A 15807-nucleotide genomic window follows, 5' to 3' on the forward strand; every position below is an offset into this window, starting at 1 on the left:
AGGGGAGGCCTCCTCTAACGGATGGGGAGGCTTCACAACACCAAGGGAAAAACCTCAACATATTCCATGAGACCCAATGTATCTGACGCTCTCATTTTAAATAACTCCTTTTCGGTATTGTAATCTGTCATGAGCACCTTCTGAGAAAAGTAGACTAGTACAGTTAGCCCACTTCACAGATGAAGCAGCCGAGGCAGAGATTAAATAATTTGACCAAGGTTCTCAGGTCTGTGCTCTTAAAAGCGACTTAATATAGAACTGTTGGCTAGTGATCTTTGCTAAACTTCTAAAAATGAAGTTAATTTTAAAGGTTTGTGGAAAAGTGCTTTATGTTCACTTGTACTTAGCTGAACAGGTAAATAATGGCCTGCAAGACTGGTCAGTGCCATGAAAAGGGTTGACTATGTGGAAGGGGAAGATCATGTCCATTTGGGAGGCGAGTGCAGGTCAGAAAGCTCCACAGCAGTGGGGTGAGGCAGGCCTTGAAGGGTAAAAAGCATCTGTGCCCCACACTTAGTAGGATCTTACTTTATACAACACAAATGTTAACAAAGCCAACAAATCGGATGACATTACAAAATAAACCCTAAGCAATACAAACACTGTGTGTGTGACTTCAACAGCCAGTTTACTCCTAGTTTCTGACTTCGGGCTTGGCTGCCTTATCTACGTATGGATCACGGAAGCCAAAACTTCATATTTTATTGCCTTTTCTTAGGATGCAATAAAATCACCTTCATTAACCCCCCCCCCAAAAAAAAAACACCCCACAACATCCTTCCTGTGGACCCAGGCCAAGTTTAAGACTAACTAGAACTTCCCAGCAGAGGACAAGGAACACTTAGGGGCACTGATTCCGGGAACCAGAGTGACCCTGTTCTCAGTCTGCTACGAAGCCAAATTCTTCAACTCATATGATGATGCATAAATTGTTAAAACACATTAAGGCACAATGACCCATTTTTATAGGCAGAGCGGCAATAATCAAGAAAGTAAATTAACACATGGGATTATATCCTATCTTTTAAAAAATATTTTATTTATTTTTAGAGAAGGGGAAGGGAGGGAGAAACATTGATCAGTTGCCTCTCAGTTGGGGACTTGGCTGCAACCCAGGCACATGTTCCAACCAGGAATCGAACCAGCGACCTTTCAGTTCACAGGCTGGTGCTCAATCCACTGAGCCACACCAGCCAGGGCTATGAATTACATCTTAATCAACACTGATAAGACTCGGTATCTTATGCTATAAGATACTGCTTTTCTGAAAAATAGACAGAAAGGAGTCATATATAAGAAGGTGGCTCAGATTCAAGAATTAAGTTCATTTTTTAAACAGTCTTTGGCACTAGATTCTAGGTTTCTTTTATGGTCTCAAAATTGAGTATATAATCTATAAAAATGACATTAATGAATGTAGCATAAAGACCTTAGGAAGTCTGATCATACCAGCAGTTTGGTGATATACTGGTAGAGCTGTTCTGTAAATGCTTCAGAGGAAAACTTGTCCTTCACCCTGGCTCTGCCCGCCAGGCCCATGGTGGCTTTTAAAGAAGGTTCATGGATGAACTTTTCTATTGCTTCTGAGAAGCGTGCTGGGTCAGGCTCACACAGAAACCCTGTGACACTGTGGACAACGGACTCCAGGGGCCCACCTGAATTAACAGCAATGACTGGGCACCGCATGTACATGGCCTCCAGAGGGACAATGCCGAAGTGTTCATTGCTTGGTGTGTAAATCACGCACGTGCAGCAGTGGAGGAGGGAGATTTTCTGTTTGTCCGAGAAAGACCGCAGGAAGGTTACAGACTGGTCAAGGTCATACTGCTGGACCATTTTTTTCAATTCCTGATAGTGTTCCACGTTCTCTAGGACTCTCTCGTCATACCCACCAGCCATGATCAGATGAACCTTGTCCCAGTCTTGGGATGTCAATCTTTCACGCAGTTTTACTAGGGCCTCCAGTGCCAAAGTCAAATTTTTCTTCCTTTCATATCTGTTGATGGAGAGGAAGAGAAATTTTTTTCCCTTGGGGACTAGATCATCAAGTTTTTCAGGGACAGCTGAATCAAAGCTGGAAACATTCAGAGATGGGTAGAGAACGTCGGGCTCTCTGTGAGACAGGGATGTAAATGTTTCCTTAAATATGGCCGCTGTGAACCGGCTGTTGACCAAGATGCAGTCGGCCATGCCTGTGGTGTATTCTTCTAGCCAGTCGATCGGGGCCCTGTACAGGCGTTTGAGAAAAGAATCCCTCTTGGTAAGCAGTAGATCTGGGAAGTGACAGTAAAACAAGATCTTCTTACGCCGTCTGGCCAGCTTGAACACTGGGATACAAGCAGACACCTAGCCAAAGCAAAAATCGACAACAGAGATAGTGACTGGTCACCCAAAGTTCAACTAAATCAGAAGAACAGACAAGGACCCTGCCTACTGGTCTGTGGGCTCCTCAGAGCCCATGGGGGCAATGCCTCGTTCTGCTCTGTGCTCCTGGACTCTCACCTAGTATGGAAGGCTGGCAGGTGTTTTCTGGATGTGTGCTAAATATTTAAAGCTGCAAGTGCAGTGTTTCCTCTAAAACAGTATCGTCCAATGGAAATAAAAGTCTAGTAACCACATTAAAAATTTTCAAAGTGTTAAATCAATTTTAATATTTTGTCTAAAATTTTACCATTGCAAAATGTGACCAATGCTAAGTTAGTGATACTTTACCCTTTTTTCCACATTAAATGTTTAAAGCCAGGTGTGTATTTTACACTTAGAGCACATCAGTGCAGACTGGCCACGTGTCAAGTGCTCAACAGCCATGTGTGGCTGGTGATTACCATGCTGGACACAGCAGCTCCAGTGTATTTTTCCTGAGGGGCTGAATGAACTACATGGTTTGAGTGCAGGCTCTGGAATCCAGATCGCCAGGGTCTGAATCTTAGCCGTGTGACCACAATCAAGTAATCCACCTCTCTGGGCCTCAATTTCCTTTTCTGGAATGTGGTGACAATTATAGTACCAAAAACCTGTATACTTTTTGTGGTTATTAAATGCAATGGGGTATGTTAAAGGCTTAAGAATTTGGCATGTAGTATGTGCTCAGTAAATATTAATCATAATCATTAGTGGGCATGAACTACACGCTGGCGTTACTAGACTTTTCTGTTAGGTATTTTACAAATCCTTAATCTCCAGCTCCTTTAACACTGAAGGTGAGCTTTCGGGATATCGAGGCATTTATCTACAGCTGCTTAGTGAGGAAGTAGCAGCTAAATGGAATCTGAATCCAGGTCTCCCCTACTTCCAAGCTCAGTTTTTCTCTACCTGCTACAGTCTTAGCTGCTTCATGTTTCTTAACTAGTCAGACATTCAGGGTGTTTGGAAAATGAAGTATCTCCACACAAGCAAGAATGCTCAAAAGTAACTCAGAGGTCACAGTTAAAGGAATACAAACACAAATGTGATGCCATTTCCCCCTGCAGCATGGCGAAGATCAGAGCGGTTGGTAATGTTCAATGTGCACAAGAGCACAGAGGCTCTGCCCTGTGTATGGGAAAGTGGAGTGACACACGTCTCCGGAAGGCAAACCTGGGAACAACTACCGACATTTAAAATGAACAACTCTTGGACCTACTGATTTTATTTCTGGGGAGTTACCTAAAGCACATACTGGTACTTGCATAAGTACAAAAAAAAAGGTACAAGGATGTTCATTATAAAACCCATCTATTCACAGAACACTGTTCAAAATGTGTCAAAGAATGAATAAATTATGGTCTTTTTAAAAAAGCAGATTTCCCAGACATTAAGAAGGAAGTTAATCTCTAATACTGATATGTAAGGATGTCCAAAATAGAAATTTTAGGTGGGGAACACGCCCCCTGCAAGTTGTCCAATAGTTGTCTATGCTGGTGTAGCCATAGACAATTTCTGCAAGGGTACAGGAGAAACTGTTAACTGTGGCTATCTTTAAGGAGAGGAACTGGGATGGGGCTTTTACATTGTACTTTTATACTATTTGTCTTTTTAGTTCTAGTAAATGTTACTTTTTAAAATAAAAATGTTTTTTGGGGGGCGGGTAGGGAAGAGCTACAGCCCAGATCTGGGTGGGGATTCTTTAGCAAGCAAAAGAATTGGAACTTTTCAACAGGGATTAATGAAGAGCCATGTAAAGTTTTAATGGGGACATGGCATGTTTAGCTTGATATTTTAACACCTGACACTGCTGAGGGGTGGGGTGACCTGGCTGCAAAGGCTATAGAGTGTGTTGCACGCAGCCTAGAAGTAGTGTAAACAGAAATAATTCAATGAAGGCAGACAGACGAGTCACTCAGAAGTAAAAGGTGACTGAAGGCTGACTTCTAATGCCTGTGTTTCTTAGCGCAAGCCCCAAGGCCCATCTGCTTCAGAATCACCCCATACGCCAGTGAGAAAAACGCAGATTTCGGGTCCCATCTCAGGCTCCTGGATGAAAGGATGAAAACTTCTCAGGGTGGGGCCCTGTAACGTGCAACTTAAATGTGTCCACACTAAAGTTCGAGAACTACAATCATTTCCAGCTCCTGATGATCTCTCCAGCTCAGCTCCAATCTTTCCGAACCGCAGACCGGAAGAGGTCATCAGAGGTCAAGCAGTGCGCCCTCCGCAGTGAAAAACCGAGGCGCGGCGACGGACCCGCCGTGTCACCTCACCTGGTCGCACACGACCACGTCGAACTCCTCGTCGCCGAGAAACAGCACGTAGAGTGCCAGGAAGATCATGCGCACGTAGGCACAGACCGCGGCGCCGCGGCCACCCCAGCCCAGGCTGCGAGGCAGCCAGTCCCCGGCACAGCGAACCGGCAGTTCGCGGCTTTCGGCGAAGCAGTGGCCCGGGTCATAATGGGCGGTCCAGATCTTCACCCGACAGCCGCGCGCCCGCAGCGCCAGCGCCGCGTCCAGCACCAGCCGCTCGGCGCCGCCCACGCCCAGATCTGGGTGCAGGAACAGCACCGACGGGCGGCAACCCGCTTTATCCTGAACGTCGTGGTCCCCCATGGTCCGGATTTCTCACCGGCTCCCCAGGCCCCTAGGCCCTCGCGCGCAGGCTCCTTCCCCAGCTCCTAGCTGGCCCCCGCCTGACAACGCCCCGCAGCGCCTACGTAGCCTCGGCCACATCAGCGCAAATCCATGGGCGCCTAGTAATTGCCGGAGAAAAGTTCTCGTCTGACCATGGACATACGTATCCTCCTTTTGTAGGAATTGGACTCTATGAAGGCCGCTGTGATCTAAAGGAGAAGACGGAAGGTCTGCACTTCCCACACAGCCACTGACCAAGTCGCCGGTAGCAAATTTTTACAGGCATATAGCAGGACAACCCAGGCGTCCTTGGAGTCAGAGACCCGGCCAGCCGGTCTGAGGGCGGGGCCTGAAACCTTCCGTGCACCCGATTCTCCAGGCGCTGGTCCTTTGAGTGCTCCCTCGCTTTCCTGCTGTCTGTGTCGGTGCCCTGCCACCCTCCAGTTTCCAGCATGGTATGGCGACCTCAGCCGTTCTTCCTTAGTCCCCGTCTCTCCCAGGCGCCCCGACTTCTCCCTTACGCCTTGCCCCCTGGGGTCTGGGGGCCGGCGGGCGGCGCTCACCCGTCTGTCTCCTTGTCTCCCTCCACAGCCCGGTCCGACCCCCAGTGGCACTAACGTGGGCTCCTCAGGACGCTCTCCCAGTAAAGCAGTGGCCGCCCGGGCGGCGGGTTCCACGGTCCGGCAGAGGTAAGGATCCCTGCGACCCTCTTGGCTGTGGGCCGGGAGAGATGGGGCCCAAGAATCCCCCTGGTTCTGAGAAGGAGACACCGGGATGTTAAGATTATAAGGACAGAACGAGCCTTGTGTGACGCAGTCGTGTGGGTAATGGCTACCACTTAAAAAAAGACTAGAAGTGGAATTGGGTCAGAGACAACTCATAGCAAACCGATGCCATTGAGCTGGTGTCTCTGGCCCTGAGCTTTGCACTGACATTTCTACCTCAAGGTCCCGTTCGCACTCAAGTTCACAAGACTTGTCCCATCATCCCCGCCCCTGCTCCCAGTGACTTGACTTTACTTCCATATGGCACTGCTGTGCACTCGGTCACCCAAAGCCAAGACCTGAGCGGCATCTTGAGTTTTTCCTTATGCCCTGTCTCTGTCCAGCTATTTGTCAAACTTTAAGTTACACACAGAAACCTGCTCATCATTTCTTTGTCTTCATCGCTGCTGCCGCAGTTTAGCCGTCAGCGTCTCTCGTTTAGACCTTGGCGTTTTGTTCCTGGCTCTTGTACTCTCCCGGTCATTTCCACACCAGTCCATCCTGTGCTGTGGTTCTGTCACTCATCTGCGTAGTTTCTCTGTTAGTTTCTTTTTATTAAACAAAAGGATAGCAAGGTCCTTGATAGTTTTTTTTTCAGCCTAACAGTGTCTTTTCTCCTGTGATCCAGCAATAGTGAACTAATTATTATTTTATGAATATCCTCCCCCCCACACACAATTTCTGTTTATTCTTTCAAGACTAAGCGCAGAGGTTATTCCCTCTTGAGGCCTGCCCTGTTTCCAAAATTAGCAGTAGCTACTTTTCCCTTTTGCTCTCAAAGCATTTCATTCATGTCGTGGTAACAGCCTTTATTTCTGTATTAGACTTTGGTAGGAACTGTCCAAGTCAACCTCTGTGCTGCTGTGAGGCTTGGCACGATAAGTGATGAAGGAAGGAAGGAGTCAAGCAACCCTGTTGTCTTGGGACATTTTTTAGGAACAAGTGGGGTTTTATCCTGAGAGGGTAAGACCTTGAGGGGTTACGTGAGAACTGTTCATAAGGATGTGAAGAATGGTGAGATTCTTGTTGGCTACCGTAGGTAGATATAAAACTTACAGTTTGAACTTGCAGGAGACAGCTTTCTGCTCAGAGGAAAGCAATTCTGATATAACTCTGTGAAACGGTAGGGTTATCCCAAACAATTGAGAGTTCCTTGTCACTGAGACGTTCGGGGGAAGGCTGGGATGGACCCGCTGGAAAGTGTGCCAGGCTGTGGTTTGGGTTCTGTGGTTTGGGTTGCTGTCCCCTTCCACCCGGGATTCCACGGGTCCTTTGTGCTGGGATGGAGCCTCCTGCAGGCAGAGCTCCTTGAAAGTGGGTCTGGTTAATAAGAACTGGTAGTCCCAAGGCAGGGAAGTCTGGCCATCTCAGAATTTTTAAAGAAGAAAAAAAGAAACCACATATTGACCAAATGTAAAGATAATGAAGTAACACATTTACTAGATAAAAGTGAAATAGCTGCTGCACAGATGAAGTGGAGAAACATAAACATTTGAGGACAGATGCAGCCTTCAGGTTGTGGGCATTGGTGGCATTTAGGGTCCAGTCTGGCTGGGGCCGATGTAACCAGACACATCCTGGGTGTGTGTGTTGAGAGAGACAGTGGCGTTCCCTTCTACCGTTTTGGCACTCTAAGTGTTACGTAATGCCTGTGACGTAATAGGTGTTGGCCGGCTAGGAATACATCCTTGCTTTGTAAGTCTCTCTGAAAAAGTTGAAGCTGATGGTTTAAAAAGTTGAAGGTGATGCTTTGGAATATGAAGCATACAGTTTTGCATTCTCTCTCCGTGCTCCATGGTGCAGTAGAGGCAGTACCTTGGAGGCTACACGGTGAGAGGGTTCACGTCAGGCCAGGTCAGGGGTGGAGAAGCCTTGCTCTTAGTGGAGCGTGGGAGAAGATTGCCATGAGGAGGAAAAGGAGCAGTAGCGCACTGTGCACTGTAAAGCCGTAAAAAGCTCCACACCGTTCCAGGAGAATTAATGGGAATCAGGACTCTTAAAATGAGAATAGCCAGGGATATTAAGATAGCCATCAAATAGTTATTGAGGGAACATGCCAGGCACTTTTCTGGCTCTGAGGGTGTATCTGTGAGCAGCTAGTCAGGGTTTTACCTAATGGACTTTATACTCCACAGTGGGAAACTGGCAAAGAAGGAAATCATGTCATTTCAGGCAAGAAGAACTATGAAGAAAAGTAAGGGTGGGTGGCAGGTAGAGAGCGGTGGGGTTAGGGGGTGGGGGTGTATCTGTTTTAGCCAGGGTTTTCAGAGTAGGTGACCTTCAAGGGGAGACCTAAAAGAAGCCAGGGAGGAAATCATGCAGTGGTCGGGGGAGGAGTAGGCTCCTGCCTAGAGAAAAGGAATGGTTAAGTGTAAAGACCCTGAGGTGGGAATGAGCTTGGCTTTGAGGAACAGCCAGGAGGCCGTCATGTTAGTTACAAAGTACCTGAAATGTCAGTTATGAAAACCATTATGTTAAGGTGTAGGAAGAGGGAGGCAGTTACACAGTGGCCAGAAAAAAAGGGTGAAATAGACCCCATATAGAGATTAAAATGGGTTCTGTTAACCTCAGCCTACTTCCCAGTGGGTGGGCAGGGGGTGGGGGGCGGTATGGGAGGTATTTTGAGTCCTTTCGGTATTTCTAGGGGTCCTGACTTTCAAATCCTGTCTGTGTTCCATGTGTTAGTAGGTATAAGAAATCTTTAAAAAGGCCAGACTAATCCTTTCAACCTCCCGTAGTTTCCATGAGACTTTGAAGACAGGACCTGGGGTTGGGGGTTGTGAGAACAGTGGGCAGCACACAGGTCCCAGTCCTCCTGGTTCAGCCTGTGACTTACCAGCCGAAATTCCCTTTCCAGAACAGGGAGGAAGGTTTCAGGGACCTCCCCCCACACTAAATGACACGTGTATCTCTGGGTGAAAGCTCTTCCCGGTGTGTGGATTCCTCTGTAAACCCCTGTGCAGTATGTTTGCTGAAGTTTACAGTCAGTCTTCCCATTCTATCACAAACAGTCCTGCAGGTGAGTTACACATTCCCAGGCCACCACATAACCTATAATTAATGTAGTTGAAATAGGATCTTTGTTGAGCAGTGGCCCTGAATCGCTGTGTGGCACGGATTGCTCCCGGGGTTCGAGCATGGACTCAGGCCTTTTCCTGGAACCTGAGGTGCAGCAGGGCAAGCCGCCCGAGCTCTGGACCGGTGCTGTTGCGTGAGGGTGTGGGCTAATGGCCACGGCAAGGCGAGGTCAGGGCTAGGATCCTATTTGGGAGGGCGGTGGGAGGAGAAGGTAGGGATAAGGTTTCCCCTTCTGTTTTCTCCTTGTATGCCCTTCTCTTTTCAAAACTCCAGAATCAGTAGCCCACAGATAAGAGGAATGGGATTGTCAGAGAGGGCGTACTGGGATTTGGGAAACGAGGAGGGGCCGTGATGGGACCGGGCTGTCCCTCTCCCCTCACCCAGGGTTCCTGAGGCGGTGGCGGATAGGCTGAGGAAGCTTGCTTCTGGCTGTTCCCTTCGCACCAGGACTCTGGTGTCCTGGTGCTGGAGCAGCCAAGGTGAGATGAGGAGCGTTCTGGGGAAGAGCGGATGTCAGCTGGGCCCCTCGGGGACTGAGATGAGAAGAGGAGGGAAGGCCGAGGCCCCCCCCCCGCCTGTCCCGCAGGGCGGTGTGGTGCTGCCCTCTGCATCTGGGCGCCAGGACTGGCCGCGGGACGTAGCCCATGTCCCCAGCTGCAGTGTCCTAGTGAGGGACATGTTCTGGAGGGGTGTGTACTGTGTTTTTCACCCCGACCTCTCTGTCCAAGACCTGTGGCCTATGACCACAGTGAAAACAGATTATTACCAAATAAGGCTTGGGAAAACGTGTGTTTCATTTCGGGACCTGGGTTACAGTTAAAACTTAATATTTTTTGACTCTTTTATAGTAAATACAGTAATTCTAAACATTTTAGAATAACCTAAAAATCAGATTACAGTGGATCCTTGAACAACATGGAGGTTAGGGGCAGTCAAAAATTCACAAGTAACTTCTGACTCCCCTAAAACCTTAATTGCTCCTAACCTACAGTTGGCCAGGAGCCTTGCTAACACCAGAGGTGATTAACACATGTTATATATTGTATTCTTACACTAGAGCAGGCTAGAGAAAAGACAGTGTTATTAAGAAAATCATAAAGAAGAGAAAATACATTTACGGCCTGGGGGAGAAAGAACTCCGTTTAAGTGGACCTACATAGCCGAAACCAACCCCATGTCGTTCAGAGGCAGGCTGTACGTAGATTCGGGGCCTTTTAAAGCAGGGGTTTGTTACTTGACTTCACAAAAGTTCACGTGAAGAGAAATCGAAACACATGGTTCAAGTGCATTGCCCATGTGTTTGGGCAGCTGGATGGGCTTTGGAGTCAGAAGTGGGGCCTCAGCCCAGCCTGGCTGCCCATTGGCCATGTGGCCTTAGGCAGGCACTTTGTTTAACCTTTTCTGGGCCTCATTTTCCTCTTTTATAAAACAGAAATGGCAACTGTTTGCCAGGGTAGATTGTGGCAGGTACTCAGTTCATGGTAGCGTGAAGACAGTTCAGGCTGTACTAACCAAAGGAAAAGTTTTTCCTTGTTTTGGTTCTTTACCTATGTGATGGTAGCATAGGTTATAATGGCAGTATAAGGGTTTCCAAAAAGGGCCATTTGTAACATTTTTTCCCCTCAACAGGAAAAATGCCAGCTGCGGGACGAGGAGTGCGGGCCGCACGACCTCAGCCGGCACCGGGGGGATGTGGCGCTTCTACACGGAGGATTCGCCAGGCCTCAAAGTGTAAGTCTGGGGGCGGGCCCTGTGTTCTGTCCCGCACTGCAGGGCTGCTCGGGGGCGCTGCCGCCCTCCTCCGCCCGTGGTGCTGGCCCGGGCTGAAGTCGCTCTGCACAGCTGCTCTGTTTGTGCCAGGTGCGCTGGGCTTGGTCTGTCCATACGGCACCTGCGTAGTCAGGGGCCTGCCGTGGCATCTCTCCGCGGGTGGAGAGAAAGCAAGGGAAGGGCGTCATGTACCTGTGCCAAGGTAACTGATGGGAGCAGAAGGCACTGGGGGGAAAACCGCCTCATTTGATGAAATGGCTGTTCGTCAGTGTGGGTGTTCTTGTCCCACACCGAGAAACAGGAGTAACCATTTGAATAGGAGTCGCGTGGTTTTTAAAAACTCTCCTGGAAGCATAAGGTGATACTGTTACAGCCTGATGGAAGTTTCTGCACTGCGTTGTGTTTCCAAAAGTTCTCTGGACTTCTTGCCCTTTGTGGTTGGTGAGTTGACCCTGGAGGGTGAGCGTATCACCTTCCAGGTTCTTGGGCCTTGGAGTGCTCATTAGGTGGTGGGAAACGGGCGTCTGGGGGCGCCTGTGCCTGTGCCTGGTCCACCTCACTTTCCAGGGTTTCTAGTGCTGTGTGGCACCCTCACCCCACAGGTTGCTGGTCAAGCAGGGCCCTAGGACTCCGCCCGCAGCTGCTTCCTGACCCAGCCTGGTGGGTGGGGACCAGTGGCCACCGCTCCTCCTGCATCACACTGAAGACTGAGAAGCTCGGGTTTCGAGAGGCAAAGCTCTGTCGAAGATAAGCTGGCAAGGGCTGGAATCAGATACTCCGACGTTCAATCCTGTTTTCCATGTGTCTGTCTGGTAGAAGAGAGACAAAATTAGATTTATTTCGATTAGTTTAATTAACTTGACTAATAGCTTGGCTTGGACCACAAATTAAAGACTTGTGTGGGAAGGTGAGAATGCCTTCGGGACGTGGTTCTTGGCATCGGATTTATGAGTCGTCCGCATCCGGACGGCCTCTTGGCCTTTGTTAAAGGTGATTGTTTTGGGTGTTCAGAGAGAAGTCCTTTCAAAGCCTTCTCGAGAAGCTGGTAAAAGCTGTTGTCCTGTGGGTGAGCTGGCTGGTGCCACCCCTGCGCCTTCTGCTGCGGTGCCGCCTGCTCGGGTCGCTGCTGGAGCTGTCCCAGGAATCGCTGGAGACTGTTCCCTGAAGTGTCACGGAGCGCGGTGTCGCACACCAGAGAGATGGTACAAGGACACAGTTGGGGATTTGTATCCACAAATCCACGTCTTGGAACTGTCAAGGGACATCTCAGTTTGTTCTTCGTGCTTTGTAGGAGTTTAGAATTTTTCTCAGTTTGAAAATAGTAGCATTTCCTGAGAGCTTATTAAAAACCTGCATTGGTTGTGTTTTAATTTATTTAGTACCTTAGTAACCCTAGGAGAGAAGTACCGTGACTGTTTGTACTTTACTGATGAGGAAACTGAGGCTTGGAGAAGGTAGGAAACGGGCCACAGTCACGGCTCCCGCGTGGAAGGGATGGTTTGCACACTCTGGCCTTTGGGCCCTGAGAGCTGCCCTGTCAGCTTTGTGCTCCGTGGCTGACGTGGCTCTAACGCTGCTGTAATGTAGGGGCTTTGACAGAATGCAGCATGATACAGATTTCTTCTGTGTGTTTTTAAATTTGTTTACTCCTGTAATTGTGCAGATTTTGAAAGAACAAAATAGAGGAGCAAGGACATTGATTTCTGGGCATTGTTTCTCGTCCCCCAGTGGACTCTTACTCCACTGTGCCGCTGGGTTCATCCACTGCCTTGGTTGCAAAGATTTCTGGGGCCTTTTCCACTCTGCGGGCCCCAGTTGTACCTGGGAGGTGAAGTGACATCTCCAATTCCCAGAACTGGTGTTGGCAGGAAGAGTCAGGAAGGCGGGGCCCATGGGTTGGAGAGGAAAATATATTTCCTTCCTGTAATAAACCTCATAAGTATGAATCAGATTTAACATGTGTTGCCTGAAATGTTTGGTCTTTGAAGATGGGAATCTTAAAGCAGTAAAACGAGAAATACATGAAATCAGGAAACCTGAGCTCAGATCCCTCCTTTCCTTCTGGCTGTGTGTCCTCAGGCAAGTAATAGTCTCTCTGGTCTCAGCTTTACTCATTTATGAGATAAATATTTGCTTTGCCTATGTCAAGAGTTTATCAGTGGGATCGTGTATTTGAAAACACTTCGTAACCTAACTATTCTAATCTTTGCAGGCCTCGTATATTGAAGCTAGACATTGAAGGCTGTCTTTAAATAAATTTTACTTTGAAATAGTTTTGTAATTGGATCATTTGCATTAAAGAGTTTTGGGAAATTTTTCTAATTTTTATTATGGAAAATACTGAATATGTGAAATTAGAGAGATCGTGTCTTCAAGACATCAGATCATTTTGTTTGTGTAATTTTAGTTACGTTTTACTGAAAGGTGAGGAGATTCTTCCTGTCTAAACAACCACAATGCTGTCTTCACACCTTCGAAATGTCTACAGTAATAATTTTGGAAATATTTTAAATGAGGTAAATAATATTCTTGAATGCTCTTCTTCCTCCCCCCACCAGGCAATGTTTCGTATTAGAAGTACAGTAATGTATTATTATTAAAAGTAAGCATGCCTTTTCTTTTTATTTTCAGTGGCCCTGTTCCAGTATTGGTTATGAGTCTTCTGTTCATCGCTTCTGTATTTATGTTGCACATTTGGGGCAAGTACACTCGTTCGTAGATCTGGCTACATCCATCTGTCTGTCATCTGAAGAAGAAAAAAAAAATCCCAATGTATCTTGGACCAAAAGCATAGTGATTTTCTGTTCATGAGAAAGAAATATTCTGTAAGTTTACTGTTTTACAGGGAACTTAACGAGAATTGATTTTAAGGAATCAGTTTTTTTGTATGGCTAATAAACTTTTTAATTCATTTATACCAAGTCTGGTTGTTGATGCCTGACTGTTACGGCCCTCAATCTCTCTGCCTTCTGATGATAAGGAAATGTGCTCAAAACATGTTTTGTGGGATCATTTCCTTTGTGGGTTGGCACTTCTTTATATGACCATGTAGTCCTTCAAATCCAAGGTGCCGTCATTGGCCTTGGCTTGTTTTCTTTCTAGGTCTTTCTGTCCCGGTGATTGTCTTTTTGGGCACTGCGTGGTTTCCAAGGAGCGTGCCTTTGACTCCGGTAGGCAGAGCTGTGCTCTGAGGCAGCTGGTACCCGGGACGGGTCTTAGAAGTCGTAAACCAGAAATCTTGGATGAAGTGTTTGCTCATTTTGTTCTTTGTGTCTAAAACCATAGGTAATATTGTTGCCTTTTCTCTCTCAGTTTTTAATTCTATGAGTGTAGACCAGGGGCTTCCATTGTATTTATCACTTGTTGCCAAACCTATTTTGAAAGAATTCATTTGATAAGTTGGCTTTTTCAAATAAAATTTTATTTTCATTTTGAAAATTAAAGGCTGTTTTAATCAGAGTGAGATATCAGCATTTCTAAACTGATTGATACAGTTCCATCCAAAAAATAAAACATTTTGAGGTTTTACTTATGTTTGCCATTTTGGGCATAAGCGTTCAGTTTCTGGTAGACTCTAGGAAACAGCAGGAATAGCTTACAGGTGCAGACTTCACCAGTCCAGGACTCTTAAGCCAGGTTTTCTGAGGGGTGAGAGATCCGTGTGGAATCCCCTTAGTTGTCCAGGGGAATCACAACATGATAAAGAGGTGTATTAGTTAAAAAACAGATAATTCTGAAAATGGCTTTCTTGTCAACAAACAAAAATTGTAGAACAGTTAAGCAGTTTTGTCGTGTTTTCCTTAAGTCCTGGCTGTAAAGTAAATTAGATCCAGGGTATCAATTTTAAATGGTGAAAGTATGTGGCATTAAAAAAGATTTCGTAGGCCCTGGCTGGTGTAGCTCAGTGGATTGAGCACGGGCCTGTGAAGCAGGGGTCACCGGTTCCATTCCTGGTCAGAGCACATGCCTGGGTTGCTGGCCGGGTCCCCAGTGGGGGGCACGTGAGAGGCAACCACACATTGATGTTTCTCTCCCACTCTTTCTCCTTCCTTTCCCCTCTCTCTAAAAATAAATAAGTAGTTTTAAAAAAATGACAACATGAAAAAAAAAAGATTTCTTAGGGCAATATATGGGTGAGTGTGCTCTTATAAATCCTAACAAGTAGGATACTGGGAAAAATAATGAAAATTGGTGCCTTTGAATCCTGGGAATTGCTTGTTGTATGAGATAGGTATCTTCATTTTGAAATTCAGGGGAAAATGTCTCCATTTCATTTGGAAGAAATTAAAGATGATAGATAGCTTCTATAATGGATCCCTGCCCCCCCCCCCCCAAGTATTCAGGTTGGTGCTACAAAAAACAGCTGAAATCGATGCTCTTAATTTGGAATAGAAATCTGTTCCACTGACCAGAGAGGTCTGTTTCTGCCCAGGAGCTGCTGAAGCCACTTGGGGGCGCTGTTGGGTTGTCGGGTGCATTCTCTTCCCTGCCTAGTGCTGCTTTGAGCCCTGTTGGCCTAGCAGTGGTCTCTCGTGGACTGAGAGTGGAAAGTCGCCGAGTTTTCTGAGCTCGTGATTTATAAGAAAATGCTATTTTGTTGTGGCAGAGCAAGGAGCTGCTTCATTCAGCAGAAGGCAAACTGGGGGTTGGGCAGAAATGTACTTTTGGCTCTGCTGATAGAGTGCTAATACAGCCTTTGTGTTCAAGCTGTTACTTTCTTTTTCAGTTTTTGAAAGTCGTAGAATACACATGACATAAAACGCACCATCTTACCCGTCTTGTGTGCTGGCAACAGTGGTGTCAGGCACGTTCGCGTGGCCCCGCAGCTGTCCCCACCGCCTCTCCGGTACTCTTCCCTCGTACCCACTGGAGCCACACCCGCCCGCAGCCACCTCTCCGCCTGCCCCCCACCCCTGGCACCACTGTTTCACTTGCGTCTCTATAAACTTGACTCTCAGTACCTCATGTAAGTGGAATCATGCAGCATTTTGTCTCTTTGTGGCTGACTTATTCCACTTAACATCATGTCCCCACGGTTTATGCTGTAGCAGGTGTCAGAATTTCCTTTCTTTTAAAGGCTGAATAATACTCCATTGTCTGTGTGGGCCACATTTTCTGTCACTTTCTAAATAGGGGTTTCTAGACTGTTG

The 15807-nt window shown here is 47.1% G+C and overlaps 2 protein-coding genes across 2 annotated transcripts; one reads left to right on the forward strand and one right to left on the reverse strand.

Annotated features, from left to right (window-relative positions):
* Nucleotides 1-1132: 1132 nt before the first annotated feature.
* On the reverse strand, nt 1133-5126 carry ALG2 (ALG2 alpha-1,3/1,6-mannosyltransferase). The gene is made up of 2 exons (XM_037035771.1): nt 4680-5126; nt 1133-2346 (listed from the first exon to the last, which is right to left on the reverse strand). Exons 1-2 carry the CDS (start codon nt 5022-5024, stop codon nt 1444-1446), a joined length of 1248 nt encoding a protein of 415 aa, XP_036891666.1. The 5' UTR covers nt 5025-5126; the 3' UTR covers nt 1133-1443.
* Nucleotides 5127-5377: 251 nt separating this feature from the next.
* Nucleotides 5378-13574, forward strand: SEC61B (SEC61 translocon subunit beta). The gene is made up of 4 exons (XM_037035773.1): nt 5378-5500; nt 5637-5734; nt 10517-10618; nt 13289-13574. Exons 1-4 carry the CDS (start codon nt 5498-5500, stop codon nt 13374-13376), a joined length of 291 nt encoding a protein of 96 aa, XP_036891668.1. The 5' UTR covers nt 5378-5497; the 3' UTR covers nt 13377-13574.
* The last annotated feature ends 2233 nt before the right edge of the window (nt 13575-15807 follow it).

Source organism: Sturnira hondurensis, unplaced genomic scaffold (assembly GCF_014824575.4).
Source record: "Sturnira hondurensis isolate 20B ecotype Veracruz unplaced genomic scaffold, ASM1482457v3 Scaffold0022566, whole genome shotgun sequence".
Lineage (NCBI taxonomy): Eukaryota > Metazoa > Chordata > Mammalia > Chiroptera > Phyllostomidae > Sturnira > Sturnira hondurensis.